The sequence below is a fragment of the Leopardus geoffroyi genome, chromosome B3, assembly GCF_018350155.1.
Source record: "Leopardus geoffroyi isolate Oge1 chromosome B3, O.geoffroyi_Oge1_pat1.0, whole genome shotgun sequence".
In the NCBI taxonomy this organism is placed as follows: domain Eukaryota; kingdom Metazoa; phylum Chordata; class Mammalia; order Carnivora; family Felidae; genus Leopardus; species Leopardus geoffroyi.
The window spans coordinates 82,158,373-82,181,719 of NC_059337.1; the positions used below are offsets into that span (position 1 = coordinate 82,158,373).

The following is a 23,347-nucleotide window of genomic DNA, read 5'->3' on the forward strand; positions in this document are numbered from 1 at the left end:
ACTATGATCAAGTGGGATTTATTTTGGGGATGCAAGGATGGTTCAACATACACAAATCAATAAATGTGATATTACACATAAATAGAATAAAAAATAAAAATCATATGATCCTCTCAACAGAAAAAGCATTTGACAAAATTCAATATCCTATCATGATTAAAAGCTCTCACTTTGGGTGTAGAAGAACATACCTTAGCAGTCATATAAGGCAAACCCACAGCTAACATCATATTCAATGGTCAAAGGCTGAAAGCTTTTTTTCTAACATCAGGAACAAGACAAGTGTGTCTACTCTCACCATTCCTATTCAACATAGTACTGGAAGTGCCAGTCAAAATAATTAGGCAAGAAAAGACACAAAAGGCATCCAAATCAGAAAAGAAAAAGTGAAATCATCTCTGTTTGCAGATGACATGATCTTATATAGAGAAAATCCTAAAGACCCCACCCAAAAATTGTTAGAACTAATATATGAATTCAATAAAGTTGCAGGATACAAAATCAACATAAAAAATCAGTAAATTTTCTTCCTTTTTTTCTTTTTTTCTTTCCTTCTTTCTTGCTTTCTTGCTTTTCTTTCTTTCTTTCTTTCTTTCTTTCTTTCTTTCTTTCTTTCAAGTAGGCTTCATGCTCAGCACGGAGCCCAATGCAGGGCTTACACTCATGACTCTGAGATCAAGACTTGAACTGAGATCAAGAGTTGGATATTCAACCAACTGAGCTACACAGGTGTCAGTTGCATTTCTAAATGCTAGCCAAAAAATATTTGAAAGAGAAACTTAAAAAATTCCATCATTTCTAAAAGCATCCAAAATGATAAAATACTTAGGAATAAATTTAACAAAGGAGATGAAAGAGCTATATGCTGAAAACTAGAAGATATTGATGGAACAAACTGAAGAAGACGTGAATAAATGGAAAGATATCTTGGGTTTGTGGATTGGAAGAATTAATATTGTTAAAATGTCCAAAGACCTCTATAGATTTCATGTTACTTTTACCAAAATTCCAATGGCATTTTTCACAAAAATAGAAAAAAAAATCTTCTGAAATCTGTATGGATCCAGAACAGACTCTGAATAGCTAAAGCTATCATGAGAAATAATAAAAAAAGCTAGAGGCATTACATTTCCTGATTTCAAACTATACTACAAAATAATAGTAATAAAAACAGCATGATACTGACATAAAAACAGACAGAGACCATGTGGAATGTAATAGAATAGAGAGCTCAGAAATAAAACCATGTGTATATAGTCAACTAATATTTGACCAGGAAGGTAAGAATATTCAATGGGGAAAAGATAGTCTTTGCAAGGTATGGTATGGGAGAAAATATTTGCAAACTATGTATCAAATAAGGAGTTAGCATTCAAAATATGTAAGGAACTCATAAAACAGAGCAGCAAGCAAACAAACAACACAATTAAAAATGGGTAGAGGACTTGAGTATACATTTTTTCCAAAGAAGATATGCACATGGCCAATACATGTATGCATAGGTGCTCAAAATAATGAATCAGCAGGGAAATGCAAATCAAAACCATGATGAGATATCACCTCACATCTGTTAGAATGACTATTCTCAAAAATACAAGAAATAGTAAGTGTTGACAAGGATGTGGAGAAAAGGAACACTTGTGTACTGCTGGTGGGAATGTAAATTGGTGCAGCCACTATAGAAAACAGTATGAAGGTTTCTCAGAAAATTAAAAATAGGGGTGCCTGACTGGCTCAGTCAGAGGAACACATGACTCTTGATCTCAGGGTTGTGAGCTCAAGCCCCATGTTGGGTGTAGAGATTACTTAAACAAAAAAATAAAGAATTAAAAAGCAAATTAAAGATAGAACCGCCATATGATCCAGCAGTCCCACTTCTGGATATATATCCAAAGGAAATGAAATCACTATCTTGAAGATCTATCTGAAGCCCCATGTTTGTTGCAGCATTATTCACAATAGCCACAACATGGGAAAAAAAAAAAAACCCTAAGTGTTCGTCAGCAGATGAATGGCTAAAGAAAATGTGATATGTATATAATGCATCCATAAAAAGGAATGCAATTCTGCCATTTGTGACAACATGGATGGGTCTTGCAGGTGAAGTGAAATGAGTCAGGCAGAGAAAGACAATTACCATATGATATCACTCATATATGGAATTTAAAATAAAGCCAAACTCTAGAAATGAAGTAGAATGGTGGTTAGTAGGGGCTAAGCGTAGGGAAATGAGGAGATGTTGGTCAAAAGGTACAAACTTCCAGTTATAAGATGAATAAGCTTTGGGGAGCTAATGTACAGCATAGTGACTATAGTTAACAATATACTTTATTATATGTTTTAAAGTTGCTAAGAGAATAAATCTTAAATGTTCTCACCACATACTAAAAACTGTAATTATACAAGCTGATGGATATGTCAGCTAACCTTACCGAGGTAATCATTTTATAATATATATGTGTATCAAATCAGTTTGTACACCTTAAGCATGCACAATGTCACATGTCAATTGTATCTCAGTAGGGCTGGGGAAACAAAGAAAAAATGGAAAAAAAAGTACAGAGCCTTATTCTTTATGTTCAGGATCAAATTTCTACAACCTCTTCATTCTTACAGTTCAACTGAGAATTAAGTACACATAGAAGCTACTAGACCTTCGTTTCCTGGGCCTGAAGTTTCTGGAGGGTGGGTTGTTAGCAAGTGTTGACTGAACTTGGTTTCCAGACTACCCAGGAAAGTGTCAAACAAAGTGAGATGCTCATTAAATACATTTTTTTTTCCTCAAACTCTACTGTACATAAAACTGTCAGGCTGATATATTCTTCTACCTCCTTATAAATATGTCTAAATCTGTTTTCTTTTACATTTGCATCTTATTTTGCACATTGTAGTAGAAGAGGAAAACCATATTCTGTCAACTGTTTCTGTTTTTACATTATGTTAAAAAAAATGAAATAAACAAAACTCTCACTTTATAGACCCCAGCTTAATTAAAGGGCCATTCCAAATGCTCTTATTTTAAAAACTGAGTCAGCTGCATGTTAATAAAATATTCTGGATTATTCGTTTTCAGGCATAAGTGATATTTCTTACTCAAGAAACTCATTCAAAGGACCTTGGATATCTAAATCAGTGGTTGAGTCATACAGAACTATTAACAATGACAGGATCGTGGCAAAGGCCACAGTGAATAGAAGCTATGACAAGCAGAATCTGTCTGAGATGCATTTGTATTTGGCTTCAAATGACTAAGTAAGACCAAAAGTAGCTGTGTCATGTGATGTATGATATGATTGTTTTTCAGTAACTGAAAAATTATAAATGGATGATTTCTAGAGCCTATTGGAGAAGGGCCAGCTGTTTCTGAGTGTCACATCGGTTTTAACTATTGCTAACAAAGAAAGATATGAAAAATAAGAATAAAAAGCTTAGGAGACAGTCAGCTTTCAAGCATTTGAATCCCTCTTGGATGAAAGCCAGGTGCTCATGTGCCTGGATGATAGAGCTTATCGAAGACTTACCTAAGTAGGGCAAGAAGTGAAAGGCTCGGAAATGATGACCTCTCTGGGAACCTGCTGCTCCTTTTCTTCCCCGCCAGCCACCGCTGGACTTGGTTCATGGTGAGTGATAAAATCAAATGGCTGGAGGGTTTAGCTTTCAGCTTAGGCTTTACACTCTCATGGCAGAGGAGAGAGAATATGGGTTTGTCTGTTACACTGTTCAGCATTTTCCCCTTTGTACTTCTGTGATTTAGAGGAGTACAGAAAAAATTTTTTAAAAAGTTTTTTTTCTGTGTTTGCTGAAAGGAAAATCTGGCAAAGCATCTAGTAATATTCAGTTTATAACTAATTTTCTAGAATTGACGTAGGATCTGCTGAGTTCTTTTTAGAGGCTTTTAAGTAATTAGCCCTTACTTAGCATTTTCTATATTGCTATTTATTTCACTAAGCAAGGGAATAAATAATTTATTAAGAAAAAGATAAAAATTCAATGAAGGTGAATTTATGCTTAAGCTGGTCCATGCCTCAGCCTTTTATTGTATACCAGAATACACAGCCCAAAAATATTTATGAACTTATACTGTCTCTATACTTTTCACTAGAAAATATGTATTTTGTTTTTCTTTGAAGGTCTGTGATCTATAACTTTTGTTTGTTCTAGGAGTTATTTTTCAAAACACTGATTCATATGACAACAAGTCATATTTTATCAGACACTCACCTTCAATTTAGATGGCTGGTTGGGCAGAAATGTTTGACAGTATTTAATGAATGTGATGCATATGAAACAAAACCATTGTAATATATTTAAAAAAACAGATTCTACTTGGCTAAAATTGTTTCTTTGAAAAGCAGACTTAATTATTCCTTCTTTAATAAAGAATATTCAGAGAAAGATCTTTGATCACATCAGATCTTTGGATATTAAAAGCCTTTGCCATTGCCCATTGATATTTTTTTAATCTGACATCAGAATCTTTAAAAAAAAATCATTTTTGCATGTCTGGGAGGCTAGGGTGGGAAGGAAATAATAGTGAATAGGAAATAATGCTTTTGAAAATCCTGGTCTTTATGAGAGTTCATCACCCGTAAAATGCCTTCTGTTTATAGAAGAACAGCAGTATGGGTAGTTATTTGATGTGTTCTCATGTTGCAGCATGAACAGCAAAAACGAATGTAATATTACTTGAAAGATTTGGCTTAAATTCCTTATTTGGTATTTCACTCTGATTCATTGTCCTCAAAAATGAAAGTTGTTTGCTAAAGCATGTATCTCTTTGTGAAACAAATAATAAAATAATTTCACCTTTAACTTGATCACTTAATCACCTGTGGCTTTTATCATGAAATCAGATTTAGTTTATAGGAAGCAGCTCTTTCTTAAAGAGATTGTTTGAGTGAAATAAATACAACCTTATTATTGAACTGAGTCACAGTAAGCACTTTGTTTTAAAAACCACGGTGTTTTAGGAGGTGGGTAGGTACAATTTTAAACTTAGTATTTTAACCAAGTGCCACATCCAATCTTGTAACATTCCCTACCAAAAATCAAAGACTAATAATTTTCATATTCACATAAGTTTGGAAATTAGTGACCCCTATTTAGAAATGCTCACTGTACCTGAGAGTATTAAAACCCTGTCTGGCAATTAAGAAACTCTTTTAGGGGTGCCTGACTGGCTCAGTTGGTTAAGCGTCCAACTTCAGCACAGGTCATGATCTCACGGTTCGTGAGTTCTAGCCCCGCATTGGACTCTGTGCTGTCAGTTCAGAGCCTGGAGCCTACTTTGGATTCTGTGTCCTCTCTCTCTCTCTGCCCCTCTCCCGGTTGCACTCTGTCTCTCAAAAAATTCAATAAATGTTAAAAAAATTTTTTTAATAAAAAAACCTCTTTTGTTTTTTAATCTATCTATATATATTAAATTTTTTAGAGACAGTGCAACTGGGGGAGAGGGAAGATGGAGAGAGGGAATCCTAAGCAGGCTCACGCTCCGACAGGAAGGTGGGGAAGAGGGGCTGCGTCCCACAATCCTGGGATCATGACCTGAGTCGAAATCAGGAATCAGACCCTCAACCAACTGAACCCTCCGGGCACTGCTTAATCTAGATATTTTTAAGTTTTATGTTTGCATACAAATAGTTAAGAGTCAAATATATGCTCTTCTTTTCCATGTCCTGTTCTCCCAAGGAGAACAGGAGGAAAAGTTCTACCACTTTGCATCTTTTCTTTAAAAAATGTTTGTTTATTTTTGAGAGAGAGAGAGAGAGAGACAGCGAACATGAGTGGGGGGAGGTGCAGAGAAAGAGGGAGAGAGAATCCCAAGCAGGCTCCACGCTGTCAGCACAGAGCCTATTGTGGGGCTTGAGAGATCATGATCTGAGATCAAGAGTCAGTCATTTAACTCTCTAAGCCAGCCAGGCACCTCATAGACTTTTCATCTTTTAACTGATTTTTTTGGTACCAACCTCTGTGTTGAGACAATAGAATTGTATGACTACTTCCTATTTTCTCTCTTTTTAAAATTCAGGTATACTTAACATACAGTGTTATGTTAGTTTCAGTGTGCAATGTATTGAATTGCTGTTCAACAGTTCTATACCTTTCTCACTGCTCATCAAGATAAGTATACTCTTAATCCCTTTTATCTATTTCACCCATCCTCCCACTTACCTTCCCTTTGGCAGACCACCAGTTTGTTCTCTATATTTAAGAAGCTGCCTTTTTGTTTGTCTCTTTTTTCTTTGTTTGTTCATGTGTTTTGTTTCTTAAATTCCACATATGGTATTTGTCTTTCTCTGACTGACTTATTTCACATAGCATTATACCCTCTAGGTTCATCTATGTTTTTTGCAAATGGCAAGATCTTATTCTTTTTTATGGCTGAGTAATAGTCCATTCCATACATATAGACACACATGCACCACTTCTTTATCCATTCATCTATTGTGGACACTGGGGTTGCTTCCATATCTTGGCTATTGTAAATAATGCTGTAATGAACATGGGGGTGCTTATATCTTTATGAATTAATGTTTTTGTCTTCTTTGGGTAACTACCCAGTAGTGGAATTACTGAAACACATGATAATTCTATTTTTAATTTTTTGAGGAACCTCCATAATGTTTCCCCACAGTGGCTATGCCAGTTTGCATTCCCACCAACAGTGCACAAGGGTTCCTTTTTCTCCACGTCCTCATCCACACATGTTATTTCTTGTGCTTTTGACTTTAGCCATTCTGACAACTGTGAGATGATAATCTCATTGTGTTTTTAATTTGCATTTCCTTGATGATTAGTGATGTTGAGCATCTTTTCATGTGTTTATTGGCCATCTGTATGTCTTCATTGCAAAAATGTCTATTCACGTCCTCTGCCCATTTTTTAATTTGATTATTTGTTTTTTTGGTGTTGAGTTGTATGTTCTTAATATTTTTTGGATATTACCTCCTTATCATATATATAATTTGCAGATATATTCTTCCATTCATTATGTCAACTTTTGCTTGTCGATGGTTTCCTTTGATGTACAAACCTTTTTATTTTGGTGTAGCCCTAGTAGTTTATTTTTGCTTTTTGTTTTGCTTGCCAGTGAAGACATATCTAGAAAAATGTTTCTATGGTTGATGTCAAAGAAATTACTGCCTATGTTTTTTTCTAGAAATTAAATGGTTTTAGGTCTCACATTATGTTTTTAATCCATTTTGGGTTTATTATTATGTATGGTGTAAGACAGTGGTCTAATTTCATTGTTTTGCATGTAGCTGTCTAGTTTTCCCAACACCATTTGTTGAGGAGATTGTCTTTTCCCCATGTATTTTCTTGCCTCTTTTGTTGTAGATTAACTGACATTGCAAGTGTGGGTTTATTTCTGGACTCTCTATTCTGTGTGTTTCTGTGCCAGAACCATGCTGTTCTGATTACTACAGCTTTATAGTATATTTTGAAATTTGAGATTGTGATACTGCCAGTTTTATTTTTCTTTTTTCAGATTGCTTTGGCTATTTTTGTGGTTCCATACAAATGTGACTTTTCTCTTGTCTTTATCTGTTGACTTCTTATTATGAAAGATGAGAATTTATTTAGCTTGCCCCCATCCCATCTCTCTGTCACCCTTTCATAAGGGTGCACATGCATATGTGTGAGCCTACTCACAATTCCTGCTCTCTCATTCATCCTGTAAAATTATGTTGTGACTTGGATTATATCAACATTTAATGTTTATATTATTAAGATTAGGTAAATGTAATTTTTTTTTAGCTAAACCACATAGAGTAATATGATTCCTGATTTATTTTTGTACACTCTTTAATTTTTTCTGGAATTTATAATTATTGTTTGCTTAGTTTTCTATGTTTATTTCTATTTCAACCCCCAATTCTCTACCAGTTGAGTAAGTCTCTTCTAAGTATATTAATTTACATCAGGTTTTTTCTCAATGTCACCTGTTTGAAGCAGTCTTTCTGAGAGTCTTCTGACCTGTTCCATTCTGGACTGGATGCTTCCTTGTCTGGTACACAGCTGCCATCCTGAGATTTCCTTTCTTCATAAACCTGGAATGCTAGGTCCCCTGGGTTCTGATTCCCATGGCTTCCTCTTTCTTGGTTTCCTTTGTTTTGGTAGAGTGTCTAGAGAGACTTTGATATCTTTTGATAAAAGTATGTGGGAAGTTAATTTTTGTGAACTTAAATATCTGAAAATATCTTTATTTTATTCTTACATTTTACTGTTTATCAATCTGTATTATTTTTGGTATACAATTCTATGCTATATTTCTTAACTTTTTTTTTTTTTTAAAGTAAGCTCTACACCCAACTTGGGGTTTGAACTCATGACTCCGAGATCAAGAGTCAAATATTCTATTGACTGAGTCAGCCTGGTGCCCCTCTATGCTACAATTCCTTTTCCTTCTTAAGGAAAATGTTGTTTACAATGTAGCTGCTATAGAAAAACACACTCTTGTGTGTCTCCTCTATTTTCAGTACTCTACTTCTGGTACTTTTGGTCACTAACTGTGTGGTGGTTTTTACCACACCAAGCAATTCTATGATAACAGCTGGGTATCCTATATTTTAACTCAATTCTGACATTATCTACCTGAAGATAGTGTCAGAACCCACAGGTTAAGGACTCAGTTCCTCAAGACTGTCTCCCTCCCTCCACCCCCTTTAAATGTCAATCTTAAGTCCAGGTTGTTACCTGTGTATCTGACTAGTTATAACTCAAACCCCTCCTCAGGTTCCTACCACCCCCTTCTCAGGTTTGATTAATTTCCTAGAGCCAGTCACAGAATGCAGGAAAACAATTTACTTACTAGATTACCAGTTTGATAGAAAGGATATTAAAGCATATGAATGAACAGCCAGATGAAGAGATAAATAGGGCAAGGTCCAGAAAGATCCTGAGCACAAGAGCTTCTGTCCTCATGGATGTGTTTTTGTTCACTGATCTGGAGGCTCTCTGAACCATTTCTGGGGGTTTTTATGGAGGCTTCATTACATAGGCATGACTGATTAAATACTGATCATTGGTGATTCATACAGCTTCCAGCCCGTTTCTTCTTCCCCGAGATTGAAGGGTGGGACTGAAAGTTTGAATGCTTTAATCATGGTTGGTTACTCTGGTAAGCAGCACCTTCCTTAAGGGCTTTCCAAAAGTCACCTCATTAACATAAACTCAGGTGTGGCTGAAAGGGACTGGTTATGAATAATAAGGACAGTCTTTACCTTTTTGGTTTTGGTGCTATTTCAGGAACCAAGGACAAAAGACCAACTACTATAACAAAAGATACTTTCCTTGCTTTGTGCTTAGGAAATTCCAAGTCTTAGGAACTCTCTGCTAGAAATGATGACATAGACCAAAAATATGCTTCTTATTATAAGTCATAATATAGCTGCTTTTGAGAAATCCAAAGCAATCTAAGTTATGATTCTTTGTATATGTCTATACCTCTAACCTAAATTTCATTTTCCCCGATATTCTGAGATTCCAAATAAAGTGCCTTAGTGTTTGTCTATTTTTATACACTACGTGGGTCTTTTTAATCTAGAAACTTATGTCCTTCTATTTCTTCAAAATTTCATTGATGATTTTTTTCTTTTCTCTTTACTTTTGCCTTCAGGAACTCCTGTTCTCCAAATGTTGGGCCTCCTAGATTGGTGGCTAATTATCTTACCTTTTCTTTCCTAATTTCTGTCTTTTTTTTTTTTTTCTTTACTTTCTGTGAGATTTTCTCAAGTTTATTTTCACCCATTGTATTGAGATTTCCCTTTTTGCTATCACGTTTTTATTTTTCCAAAGTTCTTTTTGGTTCCAAAAATATCTTTTAAAAATAACATTCTCTTCTTTTTTATGGATACAAAATCTTATCTCTGATAATATTTCATTTTCAACAAAATCATCTTCTCTGTGCAGAACCTGTTTCCTACAGGTTGAGGTTGTTTGTTTGCTTACTTCAGGCCTATTACCCATATTAGAGCTTTCCCTAAATCTGTGCTAATTCTTGAGTGCCTGATCATATTTAGGAGTGGGAGACTAAAATGCTAAATGAATGCTCTGAATATGTGGACAGACCTATTGACTGTGGATGTCACTATAGGGTGATATGGATGTGCTAGTTTTATATCTTGTCTTCTTGGACTGATCAGACCTCTTGGAAAAGGGATCTCTAGTCTTTTGACTAGAGGGTAGAGACTTTGGAGAATCAAGTTGGGAGAGAAGACTGGCGGGAAGGGGGGTTCTCAACACTCAGAATGTTATGTTAACTCCCTCATTTTCAAGGTACTTCTTTCTTCAACTGTGTCCAGTGTCCCCAAATCCAGAGACCTTTTGATTGATCTTTTCTGGAGAAGAAACCTCCAGTCTTCTGACAGCATTGGGTGTGAGAGCAACCACCCAGCAACACAGAGTAAGGAAAGATTTAGGGTTATAACTTTTTTTAAAACATTTTTCAAACAAAATAAATCTCAATGTGCTATTGCCCCTTTACCCAGAGTTAGGCCACACTCAAGGTTAAGGGCACAGTCCTCCAAGGCTGTCAAGTGAGCCCAAGACTTCTGACAACAGCTGCAAATTCAAGGGTCTCCAGGGATATCCTCACCTTAAAGCAGCTGATTATAAATTTAGGGATCCTCACAGACTCCTTCAGATTTGATAATTTTATAGATCAACTCACAGAACTCAGAAAAACACTATACTTGTGCTTATAATTTTATTATAGCAAAATAATACAAATCAGAACCAGCCAAAGGAGGAAATAGATAGGGTGGAATCTGAGACTGAGAAGGTTTCAACTGCAGAGCTTCCACATCCTCAGGGATGCATTACCCTCTTGTCATTAATGTGTGACAATACTTATGGAGTATTGCCAACTTGGGAAGTTTGCTTGCGCTTCAATGTCCATAGTTTTTATTGGGGCTTCATTACTTGTACATGATTGATTGAATGATTGCTCTGGTGGTTGCTCAAAGCCTGAACTCTTTAACCACATGGTTGGTTTTTCTGTCTGGCTAGCCCCCATCATGAGTCACCTTGTCAGCATAAACTGTCAGGTGTGCTCTGAGGGGCCCACAATAAATAACAAAAATACTCCTACCATTCTGGAAATTCCAAGGTACAGAGGTTACCTCCTAGAAGTCAGGACAAAGGCCAGACTTCTCTTTTTGTAAAGTTAATTTTTCTCTCTACACTCTTCTTTCTTTACGTCAGAGGTACCTGGTTCTACCAGTTCCAAAATGCTTAAAGGATTCTGAAGTAAACTCAGGTTGGTTCTTTGTTCTCTGCTCTTCTGGGTTAAGATTTAGCTTTCTTGAGTCAGCTAAAGAATTTATCACTTGTTCATACAATTTTCTGTTTCCAAAAAGATTATTGTTTTTCCTCCCATTTTTGAATGTTCACGTTAAAAAAAAGAAAAAGTCCCAAATAAAAAATCCCTCTGCAATGGTGTTAGTGGGATTTCTAGAGAAAGCAGAATTAGATATTCAGTTTGCTATCTCTACCCAGAAGTCACCCAGAACTCTCAATTTATTTGTCAGAATTTATTCAACTTCTAGTAGAATACCTATTACCACTAGATAAATAGATACTGAGTTAGCAAACACTTGTATGTTGCTGCATTAATACGGACAACTAATTTAGACTTCAGAATCTTTAAAAATGACTGTTCCTATAAGGCTTATTTCCTTTCTACTTTACATAGTGAGGTCACAAAAGATAAATAGCCTCTTATCACTTATTGACTGGGGATAAAAATATAGGAATAGAGGAGGATCTTTTAACTTCAATGTTATCTATTTTTACAATATTTGAATTAATATATATTAATTTTTAATTAATTTAAAATAATTTTAGAACAGGAAAAAGTAAAAACATTGCATAAAATAATCTTTAAAAAATTTCCACTTCACATCTATGATACTAAGGTTAATGGAGAACTAAAAATGGAGAATTCTTTTTATATTTAATGGAGTAGGTAGGACAGAGCACAGAACTCCTTTAATTACTCTGATCTGAAAGTCATATTTGTAGGCATCTTTTCTTTTTCTGTAGGCTTCCTTTCTTTTTCTTTCTTTCTCCCACCCACTCTCTTTTCTGGACCAGAAAGAGGTTTTTAAGCTTATGTTTTATATTAATGAAGTCTACCTGGAAAAGAGGATGTTAGTCTTCTCATAATGCTGGTTTCTCATTTCATTTTCTTGGTAAATAAGTGTAGATGCATTGATTTTCCTGTCCCATTTTAGAATACAACTGCAATCCTTTTCTCTTCTTTACAGTCTTTTTCAAGTTTCTGCTTCCTGTGAGATTCATTCCAAACTCTTCCCTAGCATGGCCTTTGCAGTACTCTTATATTATGCCCACAACTTATTTTGTAGCCTTGTCTGTTTCTGGTCCCCATCAAGCTCCCATTTCCTCTCAATGCTGAATTATTTGTTGATTTTCTTAACTTGTTGGTGTAGCGGCATTCTCCCAGGCTGGAATTGTTTTCCCACTTCCCTTCTACCCCTGCCCATCTAAATCATACCTGTTTTTACAAGCCTATCTCAAATGTTACCTGGTCCAGAAAATATTCCTTCTTATCTTTCCTCCTTTCAGGATTAATCCCAATCCACTGGGGCCTTCACAGGGCTTTGTTTGCCTACCTCCTGCTTGTGTAACAGGTATCAGTGGGTGAGTGTGTGTGTGGGGTTGGGGGGCAGAGAGTGGAGGGAGGGACAATTATAATATTGTCCATATTATAATTTCCTTGAGGGCAAATATGATGAATCATATATACACATAATACCTTATATAAAGTTGATTTTCAGTAATGTCAGTTTTCTTTCTGTTAATAGCACTGACGAGAGCAGAAATAGTGTAGATTATGTATGGCTTTACAAATCCATTTCCTCTCAAGACGCTTTCTTGAACAGTAGAAAAGTAACTGCCTAACAGTTAAAGATGATTATTAGGAACTTGGGATGAGAGTAAGAAATATGAAGACTCATCACTGAATCCAGGTCCACGCACTCATGAGCATGGGCACCATTTGCAACTGACCGGTTGATGCAGCCATGTGAATCTCTGGGTGACAGGAGCCGACTGCTGTGGTGGGGGAAAGAAAACACAGGAGGAGTAATGACTAGACGAGTCAATCTGGGTGTCCCTGCCACAGGAGAAGGACTTGATAATCAGGGTGGAGGGCTGGGGAGTAGGAGGAGAAGCCAAGGAAGGAAGATGGTTTGATGAAGTGTGTTATGGCTGATGGAAGACTCTATGCTCTGGGTGAGGGAGTTAGTGGTGACTGAAGGGAGACTGGGAGAGGTCCCTGTGTGATTAGCAACGTATAATCAACCATCTGCCTGGGGACACAGTTGTGCACAGAGGACATATTAAAGAGGGAAAAAGAGAGAGGGGAAACAGCAGTGATAACACCAAGAAAATCGTTTTAATTGCAGAAGTCTGTCAGGGACCCACTATTTACATGTTGTCGCCCCCTTCCCTCCCTCCAAAGTCCTTCTTGAGGATATCCTATCCGCTTGCAGCCTGTTCTGTTGTGGCAGGAGGATTAGAAAGTGAGACTAATCTGGGGTTATGGCAGTGATCTCACTAAACCTTGTTACTCCAGGTGAATGCTGCAGGGCTTGGAGCCAGGAAGAGGGCTAAGGAGAAGGTAGAAGCAGACAGTGATTATGGAAACTTCCTTAGGAGCATCTTACAAAAACCACCCTTTATTTCCACCCCCAAGAGCAAGTCTAACTTAACACTTGTCAGGAACTCTTAGGCTCTCATCTTTAAGAGCTTAGAGCCATTTAAAGTTTCCTAATGTTTGATCTCGCAAGAGGCCAGGAATGTACACGGGCAGTAAGATTTAAAACCGGATAATGAATTAGAGCCTCATTCGTCTAGGTAGGCCATGACATTTAATTCAGCCATTTATTAAACTTGTTTTTGTGTTTTCTTCGCAGAGCCTGATTCTAGAATGCTGGAACCAGATACAGGGTACCCCCTCTTAAGTTTATTTCTTTTTCCTTAATGTAATCAAAGCATAAGAGCTTTAACCTTGGAAAAAATGAAAGCATTCTAGTGGAACTTTTTTTTTTCCTTTCAAAATTCAGTGTCTCTATAAATAGGTTCTGTAAAGGATGATTATGAGAACATGAAAGAGATGAAACGAGGAGGGAGGAAAAAGGATCCTCAGTGACGCCTAACATAATTTTCTCTGTCTCAGTTTTGTAACATGTGCGTAGTAGCAAACATATCTGTTAATTTGGCTAGAATTATGCTTTCGTCTCTCACTTGTTTTTAGGGACTAGGCAGAGCACAGAAAGATTGAGAGCAAGTATTTAGGTTTGGGTTGATTTACATGGATGGTAGAACTGCCTCTCACACAATACACAGGATGATGTTCTTTACTTGGAAAGAGCAATATCTTCCTAAGAAAGGAAAGGGGGCCTGACCCTATTCCACTCAGATTGGCTTTGTCAGCTGGTTATGTTAATGTAGTACTATTAATTTAATTATGCATTTATTAATTTATTCTGCTTTAGGATTACTCAGTTTTTAGGGTATATTTCATCTTGGTTCTTCTGAACTGTGACTGGATGTGCTCTGTCCACCCAAACACTCTTTTCCATAGTGATCCTTGTTTTGGCAACTGTCTCCTTTTTCTCTGCTCACTTATCACGGCTTGTTTGCAAAAGACCCAACTGTAACCGAACAGGCCTGGAGCTTATACATTAGTTTCCAAATAGGGACAGCGGAGTAGCCTTCTCTTTTTAAGAGATTTGGGCTACTAAGGACATATCAAGCTGGTGCCCTGCAGACTCACCAGTGTCCTGCTGGCATGGAGCAGGCCTGACACCAGCCTTTATCTTATTTGGCCACAGGAAGAGAACCCGAGGGGGGTGGAGAAGGAGGAGCCAGACGCTTAATCCCGAAGGACCTTTAGGGACAAAAGCATTTACAGTGAGTACATACGGCAGATTTCTGGCTTTTCTATTCTTTTATTTAAGAGAGAAAGATTACTAGAGAAGGGAGAAGGAGGTGGGCAGCTTAGATGGCTGTGTGGCTGCATTTTTTGGTCTCCTAGCTTGGTACAAGAACACTCTCTGATTGAAATGTGTCTTATTCAAGTCGAATGCATTCTGCTAATGTCAGGTTTCAGCTAAAAACTTGTGGACTGTCAGGAAGATAGCAGAACTGGTCCGTGTCAGTAAGCAATTTGTGGCATGTTTCTTCTGTTTCTATAGGATGATAAATAGAGTATGGTGGGAAAAGCCCTCCCACATATTTAAAAAAGAAAAAGCTTTTAAATCTTTACCGCTTGCAGCTCTTGCACTTTAAATGTTGAATCTTCTTTGGATTTGTGGAAAGGGAAGGATTTGATTTATGTTATTTTTAACAGCAGCTGGGATAAAGGCGGTATTATCTCTAATGCTGGAGAGGTGGCCACAGATAATTACTTGATGGGGGAGGGGAAGGGGAGGTTACTGGTTTCCAAAAAGCTGGTTGATCACTCCTGTCACACATGCACCTTTGGAACCTGAGTGAGTGGGTGGGCACCTGGGCACATTTGGGTCATTGCTTTCATCTGTATCATCTGTTGTCTACTGGATTTTTAAAAAAGTTTCTCTGTGCCTGGAAAGGAATCTCATTTTAAGACGCCTTGTAAAGAAAGAATACAAAACTTACAGTATTTAGAAGAACGTATAATAGACCTGTGCTGAATTTCCTACTATTTGCATTCAAATAGAGTAATTAATTCAATGGAAAAGCAAGCTTGAATAGGCATGATAGGGGCAGGAAAAATATACATAAAGGTTGTTACTATAGGTCTCTACAATGTGAAGCAGTTTTCCTTTAAATTATAAATTTATCTTTGAAATCAGATGTGATTCTGTGAAAATCAAAAAGAGATTGGTTATCCATGGGGGCATATTAAATGTGAACTACTAGAACGGAAATTTAAATGTTTATGGTAATTACTTTGCATGAAAATGGATAATTAATCAATTTTATGCCACTTTCCAGGCTTGCTATGCTGTTACAACACAGGCAGTATTCCTTTCCCAGTGGCAAAGGTATACGAGAGGGAAAATAGAGATTAGAATAAAACTTGAGTAGACCCCTGCTTTGCTTTACTTCTCTGAGATACTGAAGTTTTCTTGTTTATACTCTGCTCAGTTAAATATAGAAACATCACATCCAGGTTGAAACTTTATAGACACAGGAAAATTTTGCTTTGCAGCTTGAATATTAGGTTTCCTTAGCATTTACTCATGTGTGATGAATACCAGCTACATTTTTGTTTAATGTTTTTATTTTATTCTGTGTGTCCTCTACATATACAGCCACATCTCTGTTGTCAGTCTTTCGTTTCAAACTCTAAGAGGAGAGAATCTCCCATATTTGTTTCTCTGGGAAGAATTAGCAACACATAATATGTTAATAATGATTTATAAAATGCATTTGCGTGGTAATACTTTATTTCATTCCATTAAGTAGGGAAATCTATTGATGCTGTTCATGTGCTTTGTTAAAATGGAGGACCAGCACTTGGTATCTACACAGCTCTCAGTATAGGCAGGATGCTATTTTAATGGCTTTGGAATCTCTGGAAAATAACCCAGGGTAATCACAGATTTTTATGGTCTGATGGGATCTCATTGATCACCTAGTCCAATTTTGTCATTTTAAATATGACGAAACTGAGACCCAGAAATGTGGAGCATCTTGTCCCACATAAAACTGCACTGTGCCTGCTTAGTGCACAGCCTGATGTCATCTATGGAAATATTGTGTATTAGGACATAAATTGCTTTGAGTCGATTTTTTATATGTTCTTTAGTTTATAGTAGGATGTGTATTCCAGAGAAGGCCCTGTGTTGATTCAGGAGTTTCAGAGAAAACACAATGACCAAGCATCATTTTTCAGTTGTGCAGCGTGCTTAGGAGAGATCTGGGGTTGCGTGTGTGAGTCAGTGTGTGGATGTGGCAGAAATAGTTCATTGTACACTACCCTGGCATTTAGTTTTCTGATTTGGGTGAATCTGGTTTCTTATAAGAGGTAACCATTGTGATACCATTGTCTTCTTCATTTAACACCAGTTCTGTGACCTTCCATTGGAAACCTTTATTAACCTTTGTGTATCCGATTCCTTCTCTGGGATTGTGATTCTAAACGGATCGCCCAGAGAGCAAGTGAATTGATTAAAAATTTAAAAGTGCTTTGAGAAATCAGAACCAGAGCCTGTCTGAGGCTAGGGTATGAATAAGTAGATGGCAGCTCACTCTTCCTGGACTTTTATTGCTTCTGAAGTTTTGATATCTCCTAATTGTGTTTTTTTAAATAGCCAGGTCTAGGGGTGCCTATGTGGCTCAGTTGGTTACGCTTCTGACTTAGGCTCAGGTCATGATCTCACTGTTCATGAGTTTAAGCCCCCCAGCAGGCTCTGTGCTGACATCTCAGAGCCTGGAGCCTACTTCGGATTCTGTCTCCCTCCCTCTCTGCCCCTCCCCTGCTCACGCTCTGTCTCTCTCTCTCAAAATAAATAAACATTAAAAAAATCTTTAAAAAAATAGCCAGGTCTAGTATGATTTTAAAAATCGTATGTAAGAGTGGTTAAGAATGTGGGGCATGGATTTCTCTCTCTCGCAATTAGATGGAGAAAACTGTTGAATTGAAGCCTAAAATCACTTTCTAAGGCCAGTACCAGAGTGATAAACTTATCTTAAGACATAATATTTTATTTTTACAAATAACTTTGGTTTCAAAAATTCATCCATAATCCTGCTTATCATCTAATTTAAAAATTAAATGTTCAAGAAATTGGGAGGGGGGCAGTGCAATGCAGAGTTGGAAGGTTTCTGAAATAATATGTCATAGGAATAACTTATTCTTAAGGCTTTTGTCAATTCAATAAGTTTTTTCATTCTCTGTGCCCATTTCTGTATGGAAAGTTACATGTTGCTGGTCAAAATGGGAGCTTTCTTGATTTTCCCCCCTCTATTTTTGTAGGTAAAATAATTTTGCTATTGTTACTAAGTGAATAGTGAGAATCTAAAGAAATAAAGGCTACTTTCTGGCAATCACATTTAATTTCATATTTTGTTCAACCACATTTCATCTTTGGAAAAGGGAGCTAGAATGTGTAGAACCAGAGAAAGTCTCATAAAAGAAGAAGAAACCCAGGGATGCCAGAGTGGTTCAGTAGGTTAACTGTCCGACTTCAGCTCAGGTCATGATCTTGCAGTTCAGTTCATGAGTTTGATCCCCAAACTGGGTTCTCTGCTCTCAGCAGGGAACCCTCTTGGGTCATCTGCCCCCCTCTCTCTGTCTCTGCCCCTTACCCACTTGTACCTTCTCTCTCTCTCTCTCTCTCTCAAAAGTAAATGGACATTAAATATTAAAAAAAAAAAAAAAAGGAAAAGAAATCCACTACCTTGAGTAGAAGAAGCTGCTTCTGAAACTAAAAATGTCTATTTGAAATGTTTAAAGTACAAGATCCTAAACGTTGTCATTTTATGTTAGACTAGTTCTAGAAGAAAGATAAATTATATAGCTTAGATCATTACATTAGTAAGCTAGCTTACTAACAAGCTTATCAACTTTACTTTAAAAAGAAAGTTTATTATGACTTACAGTTATGTTATTTTAAACATATTTAGTTAACTTCTTAATGTTAAGGGTTTAAGAGCAATTTATTACTCTTGAAATTCTAGAAGCTTCAAAAATTTTCAATATCACCAAAAATTAATGTAATTTAAGTTGATAGTTAATTAGATATTTTGCATATACTAATTCCTGACATACTTTTTGGCAAAGTATAGGTTTGAAATTACTGCATGATATCCTTTTATCTAACATATCATAGAAAGGAGCAACCTCTCCTGAATTCAGCATAGTGTTTTTGTTAATTAGAACCTTGTTGCCTCTCTAGTTATCCCACGTATTGAATATACTGATTATAATAGCCAAGATGATGCTTAGGTGCTTATAGTAGAAAAGCCCCAAGTGATAGTGACTAAAACAAGATAGAAGTTTGTTCTTCTCTCAATAAAAGCAGTTCAGGGCAGCAGTCTAAGACAGATACAGTAGCTCCTTGTTATCCTGTGGGATCCATATTCCTACCACCTTGCTCTATCATCCTCTACTGCCATACCCAAATGCATCTCCTGGTCAGAGACAAAAACTGGAACTCTAGTCATCAAGTCCACATTATAGGCTAGAAGCAGGGGGAGAAGCAGAAGGGCAGAAAGGAGGCCCCTCCTAAATTAAGTCAGCTCCTTTTAAGCAGCTCTCCCACACATTCACTTATACCTCATTGGTCAGAACTTAGCCACATGGCCATACCTAGCTGTGATGGAGATAGGGAATGTAGTTGTAAATTCTTGGCAGGAATATGCACAGCTGAAAAGCAGGATTTTATTAGTAAGGAATGAGGAGACGATGGATGGTGGGGTAGGCAATACCACATGGTTTTGTGTTCCTATTATATGCTGGGTCTTGGAGCTACTATGTAGAAATTCACAGCACCTCCTTCTGTTTTTGCCATGAGCTATGGTTTCTTAATTTAGAAATCTGGCTTAATTTAGAAATCCTGTTTCTTCTGCGAAGTATGATTTCTTTATTTGGCAATCTTGTCTGACTCTTGCTTTCTTCTTTCCTCTTGCCTTTCAGCTGTTTTGGAAAGAAGTAAGGTTTAGACTTCTCCATGTTAACCATGAGCGTGACACTTTCCCCTCTGAGGTCTCAGGACCTGGATCCCATGGCTACTGATGCTTCACCCATGGCCATCAACTTGACGCCCACTGTGGAGCAGGGTGAGGGAGAAGAGGCAATGAAGGATATGGATTCTGACCAGCAGTATGAAAAGCCACCCCCATTGCATACAGGGGCTGACTGGAAGATTGTCCTCCATTTACCTGAAATTGAGACCTGGCTCCGGATGACCTCAGAGAGGGTCCGTGACCTAACCTATTCAGTCCAGCAGGACTCAGACAGCAAGCATGTGGATGTGCATCTAGTTCAACTAAAGGTAAGGAAGGTCTCTGGACTTAGGTCCGTTCTAGACAGAAGTCTGAAAAAGGCTGTAGCACCTGGCACCTGAGTTCTGTAACTCGCAATGAGGAAATGTCCAGGAAGAAAAATAGAATACCAGGTTCGATACACATGGGCAGAATTCATTCTTGCCTGATTTCAATTCATGGGTTGGCTATCTGGAACCAAACTGATCTTAGGGGGTAATGCAGACAGGGGGGAAAAGAGAAGGGCATTTTGGTGCAGTGTCATAGAAATCAATTATGAAGAATAAAAGTATTTTAAAAGGTTTAATAAGCCTCTCACAGGTAAAACATCAAACTGAGCTGTGATTGTGAGTGTGTGTATGTGATTATTATCTTATATTGCAGTTGATGCCACCTTTGTGGCATACAGTGAGTTCTGGCATGATGGGGAAGGGTAGTGTTTGCCTTTTAGAATGAGTCCTTTCATCCAGGTACAATGTGTCATGAAGAACAAAGGTGCTTTTATAACAACTCACTCAATGTTCAGATGTTAAAAAAATGTCTGTGGATTCTAGAGCCCTTGAAAAGCCTGATGTTTGTTAATCATGAAATGGAGGTGCTGGTAAAGAGTGTTATTAATAGAGATTCTGGCCTAGGGACCCCACAGTACAGTGGATCTTGTCCTGTCATAGTCACTTATCTCATCCAGGTCCCTGAGGCAGACACACGCTCAGGTTAATGACCAGCAAAGCAAGGCAGATTTGTCATCAATCAGGGCATTGACCCCAAATCCTAATGTATATTTCTAGTTAGTTAGATGAGATCTTAAGGAGAATTTTTTTACCTAAGCGAATTCATCCCAAATGATCTGAAACCAAAGACCAAACAGATTCCTGGATCTTAACACTTAAATGGTTTATAGGCTGCAGCCATCAGCGTGAGAAGAGAAGGTGGGTAGTTAAGGTAAGAGAACATGTGCCCCAAAGTCTAGAGCAGAGATGGCTCAGCCTTTAGGCTGGGTCAATAGATCCTGAGCCCGTCTTCCACATTAGGGAGAGTCCCAGAGAGGGAAGGATGGAACTGGGGGAGAAAGAGAGAAAACAAAAGAAGCCAGAATAGCAAGGTGGCTAGCTGGGCTTCTCCCAGGTTGAGTAGGCTTGGGTGGTTGTCTTTCCACAGGTTTTTGGGAATGAGAAAGTACAAGAAGGATAATAGAGAGAAGGCCAGGAACTAGTTTCAGTGTAAGCCTGCCTGTTTCCCCACTGTGTCCATAGGGAATAATTTGTCTCAGTCTTTGAAATATGGTTCCTGTAATCAAAGGAGCAGCTCTCCTTGAGGCTGGAGTGAAATGGAAGTCAGGGGCTTCACCTCATTCCTCCTCTCCTCTGTTGCCTCTAATGCTGCACTTACATGAGACTCCTGTAAGTAAATACGGGGTTGGGGTTGTAAGGCAAGTTGACTGTTGCTCCGCCCAAATCTTGCAGATTTACACAGAAAAGATGGCGAAAGATTAAAGGAGAATGGGGGGAAATGGAAATATCTTGAGATGACTCCACTAAAAGTGCTGCTAAGAGCTCCTAAAAACATTAATGAGTCAGTTAAATTCATTTAATTACAACACATAATACTTACATCAAAATTTAAATCTTAATTTCATGCAGGAATGTAAAGTTTTTATATAATCAGCCAGGGTTAGGGTTAGTGTTTGAGAAATCACCTCTAGGGTGATTTGCTTGTCTTTTTCTCATTGGAACTGTCACCTTCTCACTTTAGTCAAAAAGCATGTAACACCTGCCTCCACCCAGCTCTGTCCCAAGGTGTGGTCTGTCTCCTCTGCTGAAAAAGGAGCCCCAAAAGAGCAGGAATTCAACATAGTAATCACAGAGTAGTTAATCAAAGACTGTTAAAGGGATGAATTGACATTGTCTTATATTAATTTAATTTTAGGGTTTCTATCACTACTTTTTTTATACTCGTCTCATCAAGTGACTTAACCAACATTTTCTGTTATGTTCTCAAATATTCTGTAATAATAGAGCCCTTCCAGATTGAGCCCAAAGTCAACAAACTCTGGTCAGTGAACTGAGACTTAATCTACACAAGTCTCCTAATCTCACATATGGTTAAATTTCCCCTTTATTTGTGTAATATTTCTTTATTCAACCAAGTAAGCACTTTGATGCATTTAAAACAATTTTAAATACATGTCAATTTCTCAGATTCCCACATTGATCCACAGAATAAAGGGGCAACTTGGACATAATGTTTTATATGTGAAAGCACAACAAAACAACCTTGTGGGAGCAGCTCTCAAGTAAGGGATATGGCAAAGCAGAGGGGCAGACCCAGCCTGGGCAAGACCAGCCATCTGCTATGGGATGTCCCATTTTGGCTCTTACTGCCTTGGTGAATAATTCATTTTTTTAATTTACCATGAAAAATAACCATCCCAAAGATGGTAATGCCATGGGTTTAAGGACCATCTAGGCACAGATAATTTCTAGATTTATATATCTATCCTAATGTTCTCCCAGGAACCCCATCTGCCTAACTGACATCTCTAATTGTATCTTTAAGTGAGAATCTCAAACCAGATATGACCATTGAAAAGCTCTTAATCCGTCCTACCCCCATGTCTTTCCAATTTCAGTGGAAGGCACCACACATTGCAAAGCCCAAGTGTGACTCTCCATCCCACCCATCTGTCTTATCAACAAGTCCTGTGGATCCGTCTCCAAAATATGACTTAAAGCCATTCACTTTTCCACAACACTACTGTTGTCTCCCTAGACAAGCCACAAGACTGCTTGCCTGGGCTACTTGTAGAGTCTTCTCTACCACCTGCAGTTTATTCTCCACACAGCAGCCAATGGAATCTTTTAAAAATGTAAATCAGGTCATGTTTTTCCCTTGCTTCCTATTGGCTTCTAATAAATCCGAAATCTCTTCCTGTGGCTCTGCACCTGTTTGGTTCTCTGGCCATTTCTCCTGTTACTTTCTCCTTGTTCATAAAGCTCCAGGCACATTGAAATTCCAAAGGAATGTTAGGCTTTTTTTAAGTTAGACATCTTGCTTCAGAACTTTTCCTGTTGCCTCTGCCTAGAAACTTTCTTCCTCTGTCTTTGCCTGGTAGAGTCTGGATTCTCATCAAGCAGTCAGGCAGAGGCACAGCCAAGTTCTAACATCTGGAGGTGCAAGCCTAGGAGAGAGTTAGGCAGGGGTTGGGGTGAGGTGGGGCCTGCACTGTGTTTGATGAAGGGCAAGCACAAAAAAAGGCACTACCCTTACCTAGCTTGTTTTTGTGCCTCACACTCCCTTTCAACATTGCTTGCTTTATGTCTTGTTACCATGGTCTTCTCTGCCATTG

The 23,347-nt window shown here is 37.7% G+C and overlaps 1 protein-coding gene across 6 annotated transcripts in view; it reads left to right on the forward strand.

Annotated features, from left to right (window-relative positions):
• AKAP6 (A-kinase anchoring protein 6) overlaps positions 1-23,347 on the forward strand; it is a 483,440-nt gene that overhangs the window by 92,189 nt on the left and 367,904 nt on the right. For 3 of the 6 annotated variants that reach the window (XM_045450650.1, XM_045450656.1, XM_045450655.1), the window contains exon 2: positions 19,655-20,012. In XM_045450650.1, the coding sequence (XP_045306606.1) occupies positions 19,689-20,012 (324 nt within the window). In that variant the 5' untranslated portion in view covers positions 19,655-19,688. Of the gene's footprint in view, positions 1-3,519; positions 3,621-14,765; positions 14,941-15,471; positions 15,522-19,654; positions 20,013-23,347 lie in introns of those variants that run through there. The other 3 variants (XM_045450652.1, XM_045450651.1, XM_045450653.1) reach the window with 3 other exon arrangements.